The 22,117-nt window shown below is 48.4% G+C and overlaps 1 protein-coding gene and 1 long non-coding RNA gene across 5 annotated transcripts in view; one reads left to right on the top strand and one right to left on the bottom strand.

Moving 5' to 3' along the window:
* Positions 1-827: 827 nt before the first annotated feature.
* On the bottom strand, positions 828-10,649 carry LOC142020622 (uncharacterized). The gene is made up of 3 exons (XR_012647461.1): positions 10,582-10,649; positions 2,582-2,720; positions 828-1,065 (listed from the first exon to the last, which is right to left on the bottom strand). It is a non-coding gene; the product is annotated as an uncharacterized LOC142020622 (long non-coding RNA).
* TSNAXIP1 (translin associated factor X interacting protein 1) overlaps positions 2,348-22,117 on the top strand; it is a 28,468-nt gene continuing 8,698 nt past the window's right edge. For 3 of the 4 annotated variants that reach the window (XM_075008646.1, XM_075008648.1, XM_075008649.1), the window contains exons 1-8: positions 2,348-2,424; positions 10,577-10,773; positions 12,338-12,473; positions 14,572-14,741; positions 17,991-18,150; positions 18,433-18,563; positions 20,150-20,278; positions 21,117-21,278. In XM_075008646.1, the coding sequence (XP_074864747.1) occupies positions 10,621-10,773; positions 12,338-12,473; positions 14,572-14,741; positions 17,991-18,150; positions 18,433-18,563; positions 20,150-20,278; positions 21,117-21,278 (1,041 nt within the window). In that variant the 5' untranslated portion in view covers positions 2,348-2,424; positions 10,577-10,620. Of the gene's footprint in view, positions 2,425-8,283; positions 8,364-10,576; positions 10,774-12,337; positions 12,474-14,571; positions 14,742-17,990; positions 18,151-18,432; positions 18,564-20,149; positions 20,279-21,116; positions 21,279-22,117 lie in introns of those variants that run through there. The other variant, XM_075008647.1, reaches the window with a different exon arrangement.

Here is a 22,117-nt window from a genome sequence, read left to right on the forward strand (position 1 = left end):
ACTCCTGCTGTGTGACCAGAAGCCTGGAAAGTTGCTAAAATGCTGCGTGGCGCCATGACACCAGATCGCTATCTGGTTGCCTGGCAGGCAAGGTGTGCTACTGGGGAAGCCGCAACAAGTCAGGCCTGCCCAAGAACCTCGTGAAAAAAATACAAGAGTGCCTGGACGATCTCCAAAACGGAGAAGTGCTCCATCCGAAGAAACATTAACACACTGTTCTGAGGGGCACAGACCCAAACCTGTACCCATACACAACCCGATAGGTATACCCACCCCCAACCTGTGTCTGGCATGCAGAATAAATACTCACCCGAACCGCTAGGTCCAAGGGGCTCGGGAACCAGCATGGAGGTGACCAGCATGGAGGGGCCCATCGTGGAAGGGACCGGTTCCAAGTCTGCGGTGAAGAGCTCTGTGCTGTCTGGCACAATTGCTCCGGGCTGTCTGCTCCATGCTTGTTGCCCCCTTCCTCTGGGCCACCCAGCTCCTTTGGGCTCACCTGAGCTCCATGCCAGGGCTTCCACAAGTGTCGTAATTCAGACAGGGCTCCATGGTAGGGTCGCTCCCCATAAGCATGTGCGGCTGTTGATAATAGCGGCAGATCCGTGGAGCCGCCCTGACCACTGGTTGACTTTCCAGACTTTTTGATAGGTCTGCTGGTGTTCTTTCACCTTCACTCAGCATTGCATAGAGTTCTGGGAGTAATCTTGGATGGTCATCTCGCTGTACCTCTGCTCATAGACTGCTGCATTTCTCTGGGCCACCTAAAGTCTCTTCACCACAGATTGGTCTCCCCAATTCACAGTAACATCCAGAATCTCCTGGTGGGGCCATGCTGGGACTCTCTTACGAGCCTGAGAAGTGCTAGGCAGTGCTCATGATTGCAGTAGAGGGCTACCGATAATTGCTACCGATGCAGTGCAATGCGATGGGCAAAGGAATTCTTTCATAATGGGCATCCTTTATATTTGCAGGGCTGGGCTGCTGAACTCCAATTCCAATTCTAATTTAAATTCAGATTCAATCAAAACTGCGCAGGCTTCTTGTCACCTTCTTCTTGTACACCTGGAGGGACAGCAGTGCATAACAAAGCAGCCATATACGGAGGGTCACTGCGTAGCTTTGTGGGATACATACAGGACACTCCTGGAGGCTAATAAATTCGAATTAAGGACATGGTGCTGCCACACTAGCCTTGATTTGAGATTTTAAATTCTAATTTGATGCTATACCTGTTCCATAATATCAATATTTTGTAATTGGTATTACAACTCAGTCAATTGAGATAATAGTATTAATGGTGAAGACAGTGATGTTTTAATATCGAGGTAACTCCTTGAAATTCGATTTTATCTCATAGTGCAGATGCAGCCTTGGTCTAATGCCATAGTTGGTAAGTTTTGTCCTGTCAGCATATAGGATAGCCACCATTATACACATTTATTATAAAAAAGGACATTGTTGAGTAATTAATTTAATATTTTCATTTCCTATTTCCATTTTTTATAAATGATTCCCTTTATGAAGTCTGAAGATTAGAGCCATGCACTGATACAAAATTTGTATCTATATCCATATATGTAAAAATTAAACACTGAAACATTCAGAAATAAACATAATTTTGCTGTACCATGGAGTCAAATAGGTGGCAACCCTAGTTCCTCAGAAGATTGAGTGCAGTCATATTTGTACCTCTTATAAACGCTAGTCATCTGCATTTGTAAACAGATGGTCTTGGAAGGAGTGCTCCTGGCTTCTCTCTCTGCAGAGCCAACCCAGAAATCTGCGTTAGTGAACCCAAAAAGTGATTCAGGGATCAGAAAATAAAAACTACCAAAATAAATGATCCATTAAAACTAAAGACAGCAAGATGCCAACTCTAAGAGGTGGGGATTGTTGGTCAGCAGTGGTCTTGAATTCACTGAATCTTCTCCATCAAGTGAAGCAGAAATGGTCAGCAGGATTATCTGTCTAATTTACTGTGTCTAGTAAGATGGAGACAGTAATGCTAACCTATTCCAGCCACATGGCACTCTGAAATTATAAGTGCTCGGTATTATTGGTAGCAACAAATGGGGAGATCTGATGTGAAAAAAATTCAGACTTTAACAGACAAAATAAGAAAGCAACTTTGTCCCTGGACTCTGTCTTTTTTCATTGTCATCACCCCCATCCTACTGTGAGAGCTCGCAAACTCACTGCCTGCTGTACATACAAGGTTCCAGCTGGCAGTGATGGAATTACTTCTCTGTTTTTTTTGCCCAATTACATTCCAAATAGTATTTTGATGGTGGTTGTTACCCATTTTTGAAACGTATGTTTCTTTTCCTGCAATTACACAGGCCACCTAGTCTGCCTGCACCTGAGACTTCAGTACAGACTGGTAGTGTGAACCGCACCCTTTTGAAGAAACGAAACACTCCGGTGAGTAAAATATTCCAACCGAGTACCTCATCTTTGCCCACCTGGGGATGCATTGGCCACTTGCCTGAAGGCCAAGGGCCACGCCATACACTTACAAAATGAAGCAAACTGCAGCTGCTTGTGGCTTGGTGCAACCCGTACAGGCCACAGGTCTCACCATTCAGTGCCGCAATCCCTGGATTTTCAGATCAGGAAACAGTTCCACAGGTGGAGTCTTTCCGGAACCAACTGCAGATTTTTGTTGAGTGATGGACAATTGTGTTTCAATTCTTTTGGCTGCAGTTTTCTGAGTGTACCTGCAAAGTGGCAAATGACCAGAAAACAACATTAGGCCTGACATCACATGCTATATAATCACAAGCTAAAATATTGTTGTTTGTTTTTTTAAATTTTTGGAGATGCACATCTCCTAGAACTGGAAGGGACTGCAGGAGGTCATCTAGTCCAGTCCCCTGCCCTCTTGGCAGGACCAAGCACCATCCCTGACATCTACTTGCCCCAATCCCTAAATAACTGCCTCAAAGACTGAACTCGCAACGCTGGGTTTAGCAGGCTAATGCTCAAACCACTGAGCTATCCCACCCTATGTAAAAGAAAAGCAGTTCCTCCAAATGTGGCAGTCTTAATGAGTAAAATAAAACCTAAAGTTACATGCTTGTAGAACAAAAATGCAGTCCTGCTGCACTTTAAAGACTAACAAAATAATTTATTAAGTGATGAGTGTTTGTGGGACAGACCCACTTCTTCAGGTCTGGAAAATTCTGATAAAAGTAAACTGACACAATGAGAATTTGACAGATAGAAAAAAAATGAAATTCAAACTGATGAATCAGCTACATAGGACAGAAGGGGGGGTGAGGGGGGAGAGGGAGAAGAAAATTACTTACTGCACATGTCTATTAAGTTAAGTAAGTTGACTGAGGTCACTATGAGTATCAAGATGGGGAAACTGTCCTCGTAATGCACAAGGCAATTGATACCTTTGTTGAGACCAAGGTGTAAAGTAAGGAACTTGAGAATGAACCCCAATTCAGATGTCTCCCTTTGTAATCTGGTATTAAAGTCTCTTTGTTTTAGAATGCAGGTTTTCAGGTCTTGAATGCTATGGCCTCCTCCACTGACATGCTCACTGACAAGTTTATGTTTATTCAGATTGCTAATGTCTGATTTGTGTCCATTCATTCATTCTTCGGTGCAGTAACTATTCACCATGCTTGTAGAAGTGTGTTCCATTAACAGAGATCAAACTCCAGAAACACAGATTACTGTAAATAACTAGAGGCAGGAAAGGAGATGAAAAAGTCATCCATTGTTTCTCAAGAAAACAGCACCATCGTGTGAGCTCAGGAGCACTCTGGGAATCCTACCTGAAGGACAATAACTCTTGGTGCAAATTGTACTGCTTTGTTCTTACAATTGGGAAGTCTTTTTAGTTCTTTCCTTGCAACACAACAAGTGGGGATTAAAAAGCTCCACCAGTACAATTTCCCCACTTCCTCTTTAGGTCAGAGTGGCATGTAAAGTAGAGATGTTAAAGGTTAACCATTTAACCAGTATGAGCTAGAGCAGCCCCCCAGCCTGCACCTGCCACAGACAGTGGATTACACTAGCCCCATAAGGCCACTGTGAGTTGGGGGCAGCTGGAGATTTTTATGAGCGGGTTAGACAAAGACCTGTTGGGTATGATCTAGATGACACTTGTTCCTGCCATGAGTGCAGCGGACTGGACTTTGATAATCTCTCAAGGTCCCTTCCAGTCTTAAGATTCTATGATTTTCTTGGAAGGAGATAGACACTAGTTCAAGCAGTCCTTGGTTTTGATCAACCTTCCCTAATTGTTTTTTTTCTGGCACCTTTTCTTTCTTCAATTTAACTCTTCCTTGAGATCCTGCACTGGTCCATCTGTGCTGGTTCTAGAAAGGCATCTGATCATTCTAACACTGATCAAAAACACTGGCACAGAGGGATTCACAGGTGCAATCTCCATTTGTCTTTCAGGCCTCTCTGTTTTCTGTTGGAGGTCGTTTGTGCACATGGCCTGCATATGCATCTGGACAGGCGATCCTGCAGAATCGGAAACCCTGTTGTAGGTCAGAGGGGAGAGGGTAAGACTAGCATGTTATTAAAAGTGCCATATGGCACTTGGTCTGAGAAATAGCCCCAGGGGTTCAGGAATAGCAAGAAGTGATCTTGTCTACACCCAGAAATGATAGAACAAAATCACCAACAGTGCTACTCATCTGCATCAGTGGGAGCTGGAGTGTTGGGCACTTTTGAGCAGCAGTTCTGGGGGAAGGATTTTTTTTTAATAGTCATTGTGTGGGGTGCTTAATCAAAAATCATAACTAGTCCTCAAGATGAAAATGTCCTTTGATGTCTCTTGAGGCACTGTTTCACATTACATCAGGTCTACCACACTCTAAGAAGCTTTGATGCTCTGATAATTAAAAGTTCTGGGGGATTTAAAATGTAACTGTTGTTAATTGGCACACTATGGCAAATGTAGATGAGGGAATAGGAAAAAGGCACCCTTGTCTAGAGACCACAGTGAGCTGTGCAAAGAACTGGGATTTTTTCCAAGTAATCCAAAACTTAGGAGAACAACAAGAAGTCTTGTGGCACCTTATAGACTAACAGATATTTTGGAGCATAAGCTTTCATGGGCAAAGACCCACTTAATCAGATGCATCTAATGAAGCAGGTCTTTGCCCATGAAAGCTTACGCTGCAAAATATCTGTTAGTCTACAAGGTGCCACAAGACTTCTTGCTGTTCAAGAAGTCCTGTGGTGTTTTATAGATTAACAGATATTTTGGAACATAAACTTTTTTGAGCAAAAACCCACTTTGTCAGATCCTGCGGGTCTTTCCCCATGAAAACTTATGCTCCAAAATTTCTAGTCTATAAGGTGCCACAGGACTTCTTGTTGTTTTTGCAGATACAGAGTAACACGGCTGCCCCTCTGATGCTAATGTCAGAAGTATCCCTATACCCCAGGGGAATGTCTTTACCTGACTTCCCATTTCCAGACCTTTCAGGCCTTTCCCTGGATATCCTGCATAGACAGTCAGACACTTTCCAGGACTGAGATGACTACAACTCCTGTGAGCTAAGAGGGCAGGCTCCAGCTAGAGCAAATTTGATTTATGTAAATAAGTGTTCATGTAAATTTGGCTGCACCTGAACCCTGTATTGATGGTGACTGGTAGTTGTCATCACCTCTCTGCATGCCAGCTACTTGGCCAGCCGGCCAGAGCCCTGGAGACTAGCACTTTTATGCAGTTAGTGATGAGGTTGGAAAGTGGGTTGGTACAAGGTGAGGCAAAGGCAGACAGACAAGCTTTCTCCCACATGCACTCTCACTCACACATGCCAATATTACTTACTCCAGCACTACTGCTTCTGTCCTACCTCAGTGAGATTTTCAGGGTCAAATTGCCAGATCTCCTCTCCTTTTGGGGCTAGCTTGGAGGATAGAAAGTGTGATGGGGCAGACTTGGTGTCTGCCTCAAATACAAACTCTATTCCAGACTGACATGCAGGCAGCTAAACACAAATATTTGTTTTCACAGATATTTAAAAGGGAAAAATGTGAGTCTCTTTGTAATGCAATCTATAGATGAGACACCTCTGTGTTGAACCTGAGGTAAAGTCTGGCTGGGTGGCATTCAAATCGGACATTGAGTCTCTCATATTGGAAAGGTGCAGACCTGTACACAGGGGTGTGTGAACACAGCCCCCTATGATGGGTTTCTCTCCATTCTCCTCTGCTGCGCTGTGCTGGGGGAGTCTGCAGGGCATGATGAAGGAATTCAGGGCACTCTGGGAGCTGTAGTTGTGTGACCTGCTCTCTTGTCTAGAGAGCTGGCCCTAAGGTAGGGAAGGGACTACATTTCCCAGCATGCCCTTGACAGCTAGCAACAGGAAAGGGAGGGGGATGAATATTGGTTTTGACTTACAATATTACAGGAAAATTCCAGAAGGCCATTTCTATAAAACCTGTATTACTGTATAATTTTTAGTATGTTATAGCAAAATAATTTTACTAATCACTGTTTCCCTTCAAATTTCTCATTAACCTGTCTTATACACACTCATTGCATGACTATTTTGAATTCCTTTATATTTAAAAAAATTGCGGTTCACATTTACAAGAAAAGCATCCTTCTCCCCTCACAGAAATTCTTGTTCATGGACCTGAGATGTATGACATCAATGAAGGGATCCATTCTAAAACAATGGGGGAGAGGGGAGAGGACCTAGAGCTTATTTCTTGTAAGCCACAGATGCGGTAGAATTTTGTCTGCCATTTTCTGTCCGTCTGCAGCAATAAACAGGCTTCTCTTACCATTGCAAAACCACGATACCTGGAGGAGCTGGAAGCTTACCTAAGGAAAGAGCTGCAGTCTCTGGACCTGACTAAAGAGAATGCTCAGGAACTTAAGCTCCAGGTCTGTTGGGAGGGAGATGCTGTTGAATTCAATCATCAGTACAGAGCCAGATGAGTTGTGTTTTTAAGCTGGCCATTCACAGGTTCCTTAAAAGAAAAGCAGGGGGAAAGAGAAGACCCTTGCCAGTGATGAATGAGAACTGGCTTTGTGTGGCACTATGCTTTGATAATACTTTGCATCTCCTAGAACACTCACGTTTTCTGAAGTGCTACCTAATTTCTCCACTGCTTTCTGGAAAAGTGTGTGGGCCCCAGAATGCAACTTGTGGGCCAAATGCAGTGGCTGAAGTTCAAAGCCATGGCTTTCATGAATTGCCCTGCACTACTATAATACAAACAAACAGGTCCCACACTTGACCAGGACTCCATTTTCCTAGGCTGGAGCTCCAAGCATGCAGCTCATGGGCTGGATCTGACCCCTAGCCTCAAGTGAGATTGGGCCAGGGTTACTGAGTGCCCCTCCTCCTGCTGAGCCCCTTTGCGTAGCCTTGCTGACACAATGCCCACAGCAATGGTATGGCAGTGAGGCGTCTTCCTTCTCTCTTCCACGCTGAGCCACAGCCTCAGAGGAGTGGCTGCTTGTCCCTGCCTCCCCTTGTTTCAGGCAACTGCAGATCTAATCACCTAGGTTTGGGGAAGTGGCTCTTGCCCTCCCTTTCCCACTCTCACATGTTGTAGGTGTGGAGACAGGGAGAAATTCCCAAAGGGGCCACAAGAGAGGGGGGGCAGAACCCCAGGGGAAGTGAGGGGAAAGGGTCGGGGTAGGCTGGTCATGATAAGGAGCAAAGATGAATAATTGGGTAGAGGGAAGGAGGCAACATAAATGAGAAATTTTCTTAAATGAAACGCCTTGGGAGCTACGAGGCTGGGGGTGGCATGAACTCTTTACCTCTCCATTGGGGTGAAGTGCAGAGGCTGGGAACTGCAGAAGCTGGGCTGCTGTCTGGGACCTGGCTAGGTAAGTGCTTCCCAGCCAGAGACTGAATCTGATGTCCCACCCCCTCTTGCACCCAACTCCCTGCCCCAGGTCATAACCCAAACCCTCTGCAACCCTACTTTCCAATTAGCCCTGGGACACTTGGCCAAAACTTCACATTGCTCCACTATTACAATTTCTCATTCCTGCCTGACATCCTCCAGCCCAGAGGTTGTTGCCTTTCAGCGGCAAAACTGGAAGTGTATTTATAACTACTTACTTTGGGGCCCAAATCTCGGTATGCGTCTAATGTAATAGTGTTTATTTTATTAAGATGTAGTAGCATTTTTAAAAGAATGTTGGCAGTTACATCTGTGCAATCATTAAGACAGTACCAGGGATTACCTCAACTGTTAGCCCAAAGTTCTGGGTAAGGAAAATTAACAGGGTCCTACCAGTGCTCCCTTTCTTTCCCGTTAGCCTTATAGAGAGATCTTTGAATTCTTCATAGAGGACTTCAAAACCTACAAGCCTTTGCTGTCTGCCATCAAGAATGAGTATGAAGTTACACTGGGTAAGATCTTGGATTCTGTTCGACCAGAAGGAACAATAACTCTAGACAAGTGGCTTTACACAGTAAATTAGCTGTATTGGATAGTTACATGATGAACAGTAGGGATCTTGTTAATTATCTCTTGTGTTTATTGGGAGCTGGAGAGTTTGTCTGTCAAATGATTGGTTGGTTTTGCCTAAGTGATGTTAAATTTCAACCCATCAGTCTCAAGCATGGGCACAGGTCAGGCAGTAGCAAAGCCTCAACTTTGCACCGGAAGGACCACTTTCATGGTAGAGTGGGCCGAAGTTTTAATTAGGTGGATCCAATTGCACAGGACACTAGGATGGGCACTGCACTTATAGGAGGGAATGCCAAGGTTGAACTGACTGCTGCCAGGTGGCTCCTAGTATACATCAATCTTGTCCAGCATTCAGAGGTGGCAGCAGTTCACACTTGACAAACACTTACAGGTGGCTAGTGATAGACCAACCAGCCACTCACCTCACACAGCTCGCTGCCCATCTGTCAGATGGTAGAAGTTCCATCTCCATTGAAACAGGGTCCTGGAGGTCCCAGTGCCTCGTAAGCTATCTGGTTACAGAAATTTTTTCAAAGCCAGAAGGTATCTGTGTGACTTCCCCAAACTGGACCTTTGGCTTTTCCTTCCCAACAGTCTGTTATTTGAGCCACCTGATTAAACCTGGCCAGGGCTGTATTCAGCGTATCTTAGAACCTTCCCTGCACAGGCCTCTTCACCACCGTCTGCATCACTTGCATTGGTACAGCTCCAGCAATAGCAGCAATGGTGAGAACAGGAGTGTAGACCTGCTGTGGGTGTTTTCCAACAGCCCTTTCACTAGACCTGCCTCAAGCAAGCTCAGATGTACAGTGGTGACAGCCCTGGGAGCTACATTGTTCTGGTGCTCCTCCCAATGCTACTGTGAGGGGAGCCGTGCCCCAGTGTATGTGAAACAATAGGAAACGTGAACCAAAAAAAGACCTTGCAGAATAGTTGCAGCCCAGGTGTGGACTCACGTGTGCATCTTTGTCAATGACAGAAGCGTGCGATGAGAAATGGGGCTCCTTTTCTGGGGCTGCACGCACTTGAAGATGTAACATGCAGACCCTCCTGCAGCATCTGTGCTTAAATATAGATAACAAGATGCTTTTGGAAGGAGACGGCACAGTGGGCTCTCTGGGTCTCACTGGCTGTTGTTCCCTGACTTGTTGGAGAGAGGAGTGAATGGATGCGTGCTGGCTCAACTCAGCTCAGCAGCTACAATGACAGAGCCCTTCCTGTGTTATCATCTGAGTCCATTGTGCTCAAAAAACACATTGAATTTTCAAGCAACTCCTTTAATCCCCACAGCATTTTGCCTACTCAAAAAATTACCCCCCTTCAGGCAGACAGCAATCAAAACTGACATAGAATCCAATGGTTGGAAAGGACCTCAAAAGGCCATTGAGTCTAACCCCCTGCCCACAGCAGGATCAAGCCTAACTAAATCATCCCAGCCAGGACTTTAAATCAATCGAGGGATGGAGATTCAACCACCTCTCTAGGTAATGCATTCCAGTCATTCACCACCTTCCTGGTGAACTAGTTTTTCCTAATACCCAGCCTAGACTTCTCCCAACAGCTTATTGTGTTTGTAGCTCAGTAGCTGGAGTATTGACAAGTGCTGTCACTCTGCTTACCCTGTAGGTAAGCTTAAGGAAAAACTTATTTCAGTTGGAGGTCCAAATCAGAGCAGAGCACTTGGGTTCTGTATCAGAAGCAGCAGAGTGCAGGATGGGAAAGGCATGTGTATCATCACAGGGAACCTCACAGAGGAGCCAAAGGCAAGAGGCGAGTAAGGAAAGAATTTCCCCAAAAAGGAAGGTAACTCATGGTTGGGAGTGCTCAAGTGTTCCTGACGTGCATGCAAGCATGCATAAGGCTGTGCATCTCGAGTCAGATATTTCCACCAGGGCTAGCATGGCAGATTCAAGATGTCTTTGTGGTAGTGGTTGAGCAATGAACTGGCTCTATCCCCACAATCTCTCAGTCCTGAAAGCCTGCCATTCTATCCTGCCCTCAGCTGCTCACCGTAGCAGGTGGAGGAGGAAAAAAATGTCTGGTTTTGTCTCAGGGTTTAGTCTTAAATGGTAATTCTTAGATTGTCTCTTCTGCCTAATTCTATAGCGCAACTGAGTCCTTAATGATAAGAGCCTGGCCTTCCCTCCTTTAGCTCACCTGCGGGAGAAGATCCGCTCCCTGGAACCCTTGAAGGCAATGCTGAAGGCTGTGTCAGATGAGCGCACCCGGCAGATCATGGCACTCCAGGAGGGGGAGAAAGTGGAAATAACTGTGCTGAAGAAAGAGAAATTGTATTTGCTGAAGGTCATCAACAAAATGAAGGAGGAGCAGGGCTCCCTGCAGACTCAGGTAAAACAGGGAAATGATCAGCCAGATGTTCTCTCCCCAGCCTTGTGCAGCTAGTCCGAGACAACCTGATCTGGCTCCCAATGAATCAATGCTTTGCCACTGACGTCAGTGGGAGCAGTCCATAGGCATGGGAAGTAGCGGTGCAAGGAGTCCTGGCCTCCAGGCAGCCCCCGTGGGGTCCTGCTATGCCTCCAAGGTCCCCCCAGCCCACTGGCCTCTTGGGCTCTGCCAGCTCGTGGTGTCCCATTGCTCACCTGCTCTGCCCCTGAGAGCCCTGGGGGCCAGGCTGCTGGCCCTGGAGGCTCCACTGCCACCCAGGGTCACACCACTACCCTGGGGCCAGTGAGGGTCTAGCATTGCCAACTCTTCAGGACCACATGGACTAGACACCATTGCCACAAATCAAAAGGTGTCAGGGAGGGGGTGCAACTTACCACCTTCACCCTGAAAAATGTTCCAGTGCCACTGACCTCAGGAAGTGCTGATGATTTGGAGTGCTCCACCTGCCTCCATGTTAATACAGATGGACTAATCATCACATTCCCTGTATCTGATACATTCTGTTGTGCTGTGCTGTGCTGTCAAATCTCTTCTCAGTTGTGGATGTAGATCTTTCTACCTGTGCTTCACTTGTAATGGAAGAGGTGCAGGGCCTTCATCGATGGTTTTACATTCACAGCTGACATAGCAAACCCGGGGTGTGGGAGCTAACTGCCAACCCCACAGGGGCTTCCCTAGCCAGCATGACAGTGCTTTTCACTGTGTCTGTCTGTGTCCATGGGATGGCGCATTACTGACCTGTGTCTAAGCCCCAAATGCAACGAGGGGTCCTGTGGCACCTTATAGACTAACAGAAATGTATGAGCATAAGCTTTCGTGGGCAAAGACCCAATTCATGCATCTTCGTGACCTGCATCTGACGAAGTGGGTCTTTGCCCACGAAAGCTTATGCTCATACATTTCTGTTAGTCTATAAGGTGCCACAGGACCCCTCATTGCTTTTGCAGATTCAGACTAACAGGGCTACCCTTCTGATACTTAAGCCCCAAATGAGGTATTCAGATCCTCTCTTGTGAGTGCTGACAGTTAACCTCCATCCCAAGGGGCTTAGAAATACGGGTGATTCCCCTCATCACTACACAAGTCTGGAAGACAGCCATCCTCTGAACATCTTGGCCTGCTGAGATCCATGAATTGCCAGGGCTACACTAGGGGAGAGAGTCGACGTAAGATACACAACTCCAGCCACAAGAATTGCATACCTGGAACATACCTTGGCTCAAATTTAATCACCATTCCCACAGCAGGAGGTCGATGGGAGAAACTCTCTTGGCAACTTCCCTTACTCTTCACACCTTTGAGGAGTTCCATGGTGGACAGGGTACCCTCAGTGCTTGATTTAGCGGATCCTCACCAGACCCACTAAATCAAACCCTGGAAATCAATCTCTGGTGCGTGAACTCAGTGGTGAGTGTAGATAACCCTGCATGTGCAGCTCCTGACCCCACTGCTGACAGCACATGAACTGAGAGTTCACTGGCCAGCCCTGCGCTATCTCCCACAGGTGAACAAGTTGCGGAAGGATGTGGCCAAGGAGTACATGCGCTATGTTAACGAGTGCGACGCGCGCAAGCTGCTTCTAGCAGACCTGAACGAAATGCGTAATCAGCAGCTGGAAACGTCACTTCGCCAAGTGCAAGGTAGAGCAAGTAAATTTTTCTAAAACCGTATCCTGCAACAAGCCCCAGATACAGAGCCCCATAACAAGCAGTGCATGGAAGACACAACACCCCCCACATGCTTAGCATAACAGGTAGTCTGGGGCCAGATCCTGCAAGGCTCTGGGTGCCCTTAGTGCCTTTTGACTTCATTGGCTGAGCTGCTTCTCACTTCCAAAACTTCAGTCCTCCAGGCTCTTTTCCTAATCTGCTCCTCTACTCCTTCCCACCTTCTGCCTGGAGGGAAACCTTTTGTAGCGAGCCAGAAGGCCTTAACTGGCAGCAGGTGCCTGATTAGCCTTTTTGCTGCAGAATGATTCTTAACGAGCCCCAGCTGGCTGTCCTGGCTGCTGGGCCACACTCTGTGAGCCTAGGTGGGGAACAAAAAGGGACTGGCACAGCTCCCCCTGTATTTGCCTTTCCACCCAGCTCCTATGCTGCCCGGGGCTCTCTGCTCAGTGTCTCATGTCGGCTCCCTCGTTTTGGCCCTATGACTTCCACACCCATCACTGGTTTTCTTCTTAGTTGTCCCACAAATTTATTTACGGTCCCAGGTTTAATGGATCTCCCCCATGGGGGGATCTTGTAGCTGTGGCCAGGCATAGGACCAGGCTCTTGTACCGCGCTGCCTGTGGTCTGCCACCATATATGCATGTAATTGTCTAGTAACAAGCTAGGGGAAGAGGACCTAGAGGGAGCTACGCTAAAGTGGGTGCATAACTGTCAGAAAACTGAGTAGTCATCAGTGGTTCCTGGGCCAGGCAAGCTGCAAGGACAGAGTGAGTGTGGTCAAGCTCCCCACCACTTGTGGGTACAACTGTTGCAGCATGGCCAAGCCTTTCAAATTCTGGCTCCCAGCTACTCTCCAGTGCCCTTTCACCACAGGCGACGTGGGAGTGCACAGGGGGCCACGCACAACCCCAGCGCTGCATTCCCCTGCACTCACCATCAGCACTGTGCTGCTTCTGATGCATGTAGAGGCCTCCGCCAGAACAGCAGAGCCTGAGAACAATACAAGCTTCCTAGCTTGCAGTGCTCTGAGGCTGTGCCTCTCCGGGGGGGACTGCCCCACATGCACCAGAAGCAGTGGGCGGAGGAGGGGCATGGAGCTGGGGCAGAGGGGAGGGGCATGCACAGGAAAGGGGTGGGGCCCCCATAAAATCTACACACCAGTCACTTCGGCCTTCCTTGTCCTCAATCCTGGAGGAGCACCTCCACATCTCTGCCTCCTTCAGCCCAGCAATTCACTATGCACCTCCTCAGCCCTCCCCCCATTCTCCCAGTCCCACATCTTGTCAACCTCCCTCTCCCGTCCCAGGCAGCGCAGAGGCACAGAAGGGAAAGGGGAGAAAGGATGAAGTCACCCAGAACTGCTGTGCTCTTTAGTTTTCTCTTCTCCCCACACCTCGTCCTGTAAGTGCATTGTCAGCTCCTGGAGAAAGGGAGAGAGTTCTGCCACCCTGCAGCATCCCTGCCTGGTTTCTCTGCCCCAGGAGGTGGGGCAGTGGGGAAGGCAGCCACCTCTTCTAGACAAGGGGTGGGGGCAAAATCCGGCCTGCCACAGCTCAGGCTCTGCCCCCTGCATCCCAACACCCAGCAGAGGCTTGGGCAGGCTCCCTGCCCACTACCCCCCACACGCCACTGAAAGTGGCCAGATACAGGGGCCATGTGAATCTGTGTCCCAGTAGGAGAAGCCGCCACACACTGCCTGCACCAAGCAGCTCCTACTGGCTGGTTTCCTGGGCCCATGGCACACAGAGGTGCACATGGTCCCCCCGTTGGCCGCTTTGAGAAGCATGTGGGGGCACAGCAGGCTGGTAGCCTTTCCAAGGCTCCCCTTGAGCCATGGAAGGGTCGTGGGCTGTATTTCACCTGCTCTAGCAGACCCAGCAGGTGCTGTGAACACTGGGCCTGCAGCACTGCCTCAGTACTTACAGCACATCAGAACTTCTGGGGGCTTTAATAACACTTGAAGTGTTACCTTCTGGGGTCACGAGAATGTTGAGACATGCCTCCAGAGAGCTGGGCTTGTTCTGGTCACGGCCCTCCATTTGACTGCCTCAAAGATTGTTGTTTAAAGATGTCAAGGGTGAAGACACGGTCAAGTTAACGTTGGCCTTGAAGATAGCTCGGCAGGACCTCACAAAAGCCCAGGTGGAGCTGAACACAATGAAAGCGAACTATGGAGACGTTGTACCCAGGAGAGACTTTGAATCGCAGGGAAAGAAATACTCTGATCTGTGTGAGAAGGTATCATCAGGCTGTGTCATACTTGCTTTTACATGGTACCACACAAATACCATCCTATATCTTGGGGTGCAGGCTGCAATACAGGTTAAACAAACCCAGAAGGTGCTCACTACAACCCTAACACGTCCCATTGCCCTAGGGTCTTGTCTGTCGGTGTAAGAGATGAAATGGTAACACAGAAGTGCCCGCTGCTGACAGTTTTAGCCTTAGCCCAATCAACAGTTCAATACTTTGTTTAATTGCCCCCCTCCAAGTAAACGTCACAGCCGCTTGATTTGTGGTGTCCCATAGAACAACTACGGAACCACATCTGAACAGCTTTAAGCTCCGGATTCAAAGCACTGCTGGTTTTGCTGTGCTGTATTAATAATAGTGTACAGAGCTGGATAGGTGTTAGCATGAATGACTTACTGCTAATAAATGAGTCAATTTTCACTCTACCATAAAACACCATTTCAACCAGTTAATGGCTTGTATATCATACTCCACAGCCCTCTCCCTATTTCTGCTTGCTGACGTGCACACACCTGACAGTTGTGTGTGTCTACCTGGCGATGCTGCTGTGCTTCCCATTGATGTGAAATGGGTTATATACCCTTCTGCAGCTCAGGGTCACTAGGCCTCAAGCCAACTGAAGATGTTTCCCCAAGCAGGGGTGAGGGCTGGACTAACTCTGCGGTGGGTGGCTTGCATTTTGTTTGCTTCCTTGTTTTGTGAGGATGAGCATTTAACTTGCTGTGCTCACCCAGGAACATAACCAGTTCTCCTAGCATGCTGCAAAGGCTATAAAGAACAGCAATGAGCAAAGGCCAAGGCTTAGCCCTACTCTGGAGCTGTGCTAGGCTGGCAGAGATCATATAAAACAGCCCCAAGCTGGACTAGACCCCCAAGCAAGGAATCACTTGTGTCAATCTTTAGCAAGGCCACTGGTCAGTTCCTGCCACTGGGAAGAGTGCAGAGGTGAGTCTAGGGGCTGGTAACTCCTCTCCTCTGAAAGAAAGAAAGAGAGAATGAACAAACTAAATGCCTGATGATTGGAAGAAGGTCAATATATTAGGAAAGGGGTCTTGTTTGGGGGTGTCCACACTTGCTGCTTGAGGGCTGCCCTAATTTGCATTAGCAGTGAACTGCAAAAAGTACTTACTGTGAAAGCACTTTTTTATGCTTTCCTTTCATGGGTTAAGGAGGCCTGGTAGGTTTCTCATGCTTTCCTGCCAGGTTGTTACATTACCAACACTAGACCTGATGTAGCTATTTTGGCTGGAGCAAAGGCTCTCAGTCTTCAGTTACAGGGAAGGAGGTTTTGAACCTTTTCTTTCAAGTGGTTATAAAGAGTTTTCATTATAGATAAACAGCACAATCAGCTTATGTCACCCTAGTTCTGTAAGCAGCTACACCAAACAGTCATAAATAACAAAGGTGTGAATAAAACTCCTTTCCCTTCCCCTCAGGGGTTGGGTTTCAGTCATACTCTTGCTAGAACTTCCATCCTGGGAGCAGAAACAGGACACTTCAAATATTTCTTAAGGAACAAATGGATGCATGTCAAGCTGTTTTACATTGGCTCAAGTGTGGGAGTACCAACCTCAGAGCAAATTGTTCAGAGGCAGGCACAAAACCCCAGACTGGCTGTTCATTCTGTACTCAAGAGTTCATCATCCCATTATCAATGAAACTGCAGGCATTGTAACAGCTGCACCCTGGAGTCACAGAGTCCCCTTGAGCACTCCGATCTGTGCTCCACTCAGGTCAGCCTACCGTTGTGTTAAGAATCACATCAATTTGGGTCATTCTCAGTCCCAAAGAACAAACCCATCCCCCACTTCAGTTGCACCTTAGATTTCACAGCATTGACAAGACTGGTAACCTATGCTGCAATGAACTGATACAGAGCTTGTATCCAGAAAAGGAGAGAGGGTTTAGGGATGTACACAGATGAACAATCTTGTTTCCAAGGTAGCAGGAGCTTCTGTGGTACACAAATTCTGTATGTCCTTTAGGGCTAACCCAGGCTAAGCTGCTGCAGAACTTTTGCTCATGCCTGTTTCCCCAAAGTCCAAGTAGCCTAAAGATGCAGTTCCTCCTTGGGGCTTTTAACTCCCTTCCCTACTTTTGCATAGAGCTGCAAACTCAGCTGGTAGGAAGAATTCACTTGCAGGACTCCCCTTCATGCAGTGTGAGGAGAGTAAACCAAGTCTTACCTATCTGCAAATGGGCCTTCCTTGTTGGGCCAGATATAAAAATCTCTGTTGGAGGCCAGCATTTCACACTAGTTAACGTCTCTCCATCTGATGTTTTACCCAGTTACTCAAGCTTGCAATGCAAATGCTAAAACACAATATTACTGCTTCATATGGGATAAAGAGGATAGAGAGAGGCTGTTCTCAGTGGTGACAGATGGCAGAACAAGGAGCAATGGTCTGAAGTTACAGAAGGAGAGGTGTAGGATGGATATTAGGAAAAACCATTTCACCAGGAGGGTGGTGAAGCATTGGAATGCATTACCTAGAGAGGTGGTGAAATCTCCATCCCTAGAGGTTTATAAGTTCCATCTTGACAAAGTCCTGGCTGGGATGATTGAGTTGGGGTTGGTCTTGCTCTAGGCAGGGGGCTGGACTTGATGACCTCCTGAGGTCCCTTCCAGCCCTAGGATTCCATGATTCTGTGATGGTGAGATGAATGCAGGCAGCAACTCACAAGCATCCAGTAATGTCTAAACACTAACCTCTCTTACCATTCTAACACCTATTTCAACAATGCTAACACACAGAGGGAACCAGACTGACTCTAGCAAGGTACTTGTCAATATCAACTGAGGCCTGGGCCCATGGCATGAGCTTGTGCCTGGTCTGCCAGTGCCACAGGTCCCTGAGACCTTTTCGTTAAGGAATAGAAAACCAAAGCCCCATTCAAGGCCCCGTGACACCATGAAAACCCTTTACAAAGAGTCTTTGCAGCTTGTCTTTAGAAAGCTGCAATTTCTCATCAGCGCAGGAGCATTCTGAGACTACAGGTCCCCATCTACGATGCTCTGCTTGATCTGGTTGCCCAAGTGGAGCATTGCACCTTGGGGCAGGTATCTCCTGGAGCTTCACCTCCACGCCTCTAGAAGGCTGTGGACTACCCTGAACTCACTGACACTCAACCTCCTTGGGTGTAAATTTCAGCCGGAAAAGGGGCTGGATAACCCAGAGAGGCTCAGAGCCTTCCAACACTGACTTCTCTCTGTCCCACTCTGCCTTATTTTAGATGGAAGTCCTTCAGAAGGACTTTGAGGACCTCCGAAGGGAGTATGACACTCTGCTGGAAGTCCACCGAGAGGCTGTGGAAGAGCGAGACCACTTCTACAATGAACTCCAGCAAGTTCAGCGCAGCTCCACGCCCCGGCCTGACTGGGCAAAGTGCGCAGGTGCCAACCGTTCAATGCTGATTTTGCTTTGGATGTCCCCTCTTGAAGTGCTGTGAATTGTTTCATTTGCTAACCTCTGGGCATGGTGCAAAGCCCCTTTTCCCGTTGGGTTGTATTGAGGAGGTGGGTTGGCGGGCTTGCTGGATCTCATTTCGGATTGTGTGTTAAACATACAGGCTGAGCACTGATTGAGATCTGTGCTAATCTAACACCCAAGCATTACACCCAACGGGAGGACATGCTTCCCCCCTTCACCAGCTCAGTCTGGTTTTGCTCTTGCAGAGGTGATTTCTGGGGGGCCTGAGCGGTGGAGCTATCTGGAAGAGGGGAAGACCAGTGACAAGCTGGTGGATGTGCTTCTGGAGGAAATAGGAACAGGAGTGCTGAAGGAGAAGGACACTTTCCCTGGGCTGGTAGGGCTGTTTCCTTCTTGGTTCTTTTGCTCTGGTGATACAGCAAAGTAGGAAAAAGCCTTTCCCATTCCTGGCTGGGATATCAGCACCTAAAGACCAGAGTGTTAGAGCTGTCAGCTTCTGAAAGACTTAGACCAAGGACAGAGTTACCTTCTTGCTAGGAGAATAAATCTCCAAGTTGAGATTTACCAGCACCTACTGCAAATACAAAGTACTAGTTAAGGAACTGTTGCCCAGGAGTCACCGGACGAGGGGAGCCCTCCTCTCCCTGCCAGACACTGCCTATTGCTTGTGACCTGTGCTAGCCACACTTTTGCCACCGTCTTCCCTAGTCCTCAAATATACAAGTGACAAATGCTGCATCACATAGGCTGTGTCTACACTAGCCCCAAACTTCGAAATAGCCATGTAAATGGCCATTTCGAAGTTTACTAATGAAGCGCTGAAATACATATTCAGCGCCTCATTAGCATGCGGGTGGCCGCAGCACTTCGAAATTGACGTGGCTCGCCACTGTGCGGCTCGTCCAGACAGGGCTCCTTTTCGAAAGGACCCCGCCTACTTCGAAGTCCCCTTATTCCCATCTGCTCATAGGAATAAGGGAACTTGGAAGTAGGTGGGGTCCTTTCGAAAAGGAGCCCTGTCTGAACAAGCCGCGTCAATTTCAAAGTGCCACGGCCGCCTGCATGCTAATGAGGCGCAGAATATGTATTTCAGCGCTTCATCAGTAAACTTCGAAATGGCCATTTGCGTGGTCATTTCAAAGTTTGGGGCTAGTGTAGACACAGCCATAGAGATCTTCTTGCTGGTGCCTCCCTAACAAACAAGCAGCTCCGTGAAATCTAGGTGGTCATGTTGTGAGTGTTCAGATGGTACTAAAGTGCTGATCTGTCACATGTGGATTCAGATTTCCTTTTGCCTGCCCTTAAGAGCTGCTGATTGCTCCTCACCACCTGCCTGTTCTTCCTCTAGGAGCTTTAGTGGTTTTTTCCTCCACATCAGGCCTGATGGATCTCCCCCACTTTTGTTATGCTGAAGCCCTTGTCCCTTTTTGTGGCTAAGTTAGAAAGAAGGGACTCTGTCTTTAGCAGCTATTCAGCAGACTTCTTAAACTTCCCCCAGAATGCAGACCAGGTTGAGTGATCCCCAGTGCTCCCATCAACCTGCCAGGCAGAGATCAGGGAAATAGCCTTGCCCCTAGTACGAGCTGGAGGGTTACACAGCCAGTGTACATCACTCTCACTGCCTGCGTCTCGGGAACATCACCTTGTACTCTGAGACAAACCCAGAAGTTGTGCCAATGGCTGTGTGGGGGCAGTGGGGTTGGGATGGGAGTCCCAAGGAAAGTCATTTGTGCAGCCTACTGCAAGGGGGAAACAGAAGATGTGCCTCATGAAGCCTCCAAATGATTCAGGTCCACCCTGGTGGCTGCATTGTGGCACCAGGCCCCCTGTGAAACACTGGGAGGAAGAAACTGTCCCAGCTGGCTCCCAAGAGGCACAAACCTTTTCCATGGCTCTCTAGTCTATGGACATAGCTTCCTTGTTACCTGAGGTGAAGACTGGTCTGTCTCTGGCATTATCTAGGGCAAAGGGGACAAGGTCCCTCTGTACCTGAGATTCGAAGGCCAGGTGAAGAACAAGAAGCTGAGCAAAAAGGACGTGGTGAACATCCTAAAGGAGATCTGGAAAGAGAAAGTTTCAGCAGATCAGCAGGTTATCCATCCTCTTCTTTTCCTACCTAAAACCCACTCGATTCCTTGCTGTCATCTGCCAGGACAGTCCTGCTGGCTGGAAGGGGAGCCCAGCCTGCACCCAAGCCACAGTCCCTGTCTCTCTCCAACCTGGTCAAGAGGCTGTTGCATAGGAGCAAGTCATTTTGCTCTCTTCCAGTCCCCAGCATCTCTCTTGTGCACCTGCAGGCTGCTAGCCGGGGGAGTGCTGGCACTCCTCTAACCAAGAGCTGTGCGTGGCCTTGCTGTTGGGCCAGCCATCCTGGCACGTGCCGTGAACAGCCAGAAATCACACCCCCCAAAGTATCATGCAGCCTACTAAAAATGCAGAGAGCAACAGGACCTTGGGGCAGCTACAAGTACTCTGTGCTGAGTAGGATGAGCCAGGAAAGGCTCTGGCGCAACATGGGTACCAGCACTCTGCACGCATCTCCAGACCAGAGATCAGGCTGGCAGGGCTGCGTGTGCTGGTAGGCTGGGGACATCTGACCAGCCCTCTGGCCTGCAGGACAGTGCCCAGATGTGCTGGTGGAGGGTGGGGTGTGCAAATTCCGATGGGGCAGGGAGGGCCCTACAAGCGTGGAGTGGGCAGAGATGTATTGCTCATGCCCAACTGAAGAGTGGCCATGGGGCTGTCCTCTGTCTGGGGACAGGAAGTGATATCCACTGCTCAGATCTAGGGGAAAGCTGGAGTTCTTCTTCAAGCCAGGAGGATGGTGGCTGGGGTCTTCTCTGGCATTTGTAGCTCTGAAAGGACCCCCCACCCCTGGCCCCCTCCAGCCTGAGTGTGTTTTCTGGAGCAGCTGTCTGGTTTATTGCAGAAAGGGAAGCAATCCAGCCTTTCAGAGTTCTTTCTTAGCTACCTCCAGAAGAGGTATGGAGACTCCCTGGCCTTTGACTGGACTTACACCATCTATGAAAACATCAAGCTGTACCGATCAAATGAAGCCATGAGCTTGTTCTATGACATACTGAGTGGGAAGGTGAGTGGCCCAGGAAGCTGCGTGTCCATGTAAAGGAAATGGGGGACCAGTCCTGTAGGGAGCTGAGCACCTGCACATCCCCTGGCTTACAATAGCTACGTCTACACGTGAAGCCTACATCGAATAGCTTATTTCGATGTAGCAACATCGAAATAGGCTATTTCGATGAATAACGTCTACATGTCCTCCAGGGCTGGCAACGCTGACGTTCAACATCGACGTTGTGCAGCACCACATCGAAATAGGCGCTGCGAGGGAACGTCTACATGCCAAAGTAGCACACATCGAAATAAGGGTGCCAGGCACAGCTGCAGACAGGGTCACAGGGCAGACTCAACAGCAAGCCGCTCCCTTAAAGGGCCCCTCCCAGACACAGTTGCACTAAACAACACAAGATCCACAGAGCCGACAACTGGTTGCAGACCCTGTGCATGCAGCATGGATCCCCAGCTGCAGCAGCAGCAGCCAGGAGCCCTGGGCTAAGGGCTGCTGCACACGCTGACCATAGAGCCCCGCAGGGGCTGGAGAGAGAGCGTCTCTCAACCCCTCCGCTGACGGCCACCATGGCGGACCCCGCTATTTCGATGTTGCGGGACGCGGATCGGCTACACGTGCCCTACTTCGACATTCAACTTCGAAGTAGGGCGCTATTCCCATCCCCTCATGGGGTTAGCGGCTTCGACGTCTCGCCGCCTAACAGCGATGTTAACATCAAAATAGCGCCCAACACGTGTAGCCGTGACGGGCGCTATTTCGAAGTTAGTGCCACTACTTCGAAGTAGCGTGCACGTGTAGACACGACTAATGAGAGTGAGGGTGCTCAGTACGTTGTGGAAAGT

The sequence above is a fragment of the Carettochelys insculpta genome, chromosome 14 (genome assembly GCF_033958435.1).
Source record: "Carettochelys insculpta isolate YL-2023 chromosome 14, ASM3395843v1, whole genome shotgun sequence".
In the NCBI taxonomy this organism is placed as follows: Eukaryota; Metazoa; Chordata; order Testudines; family Carettochelyidae; genus Carettochelys; species Carettochelys insculpta.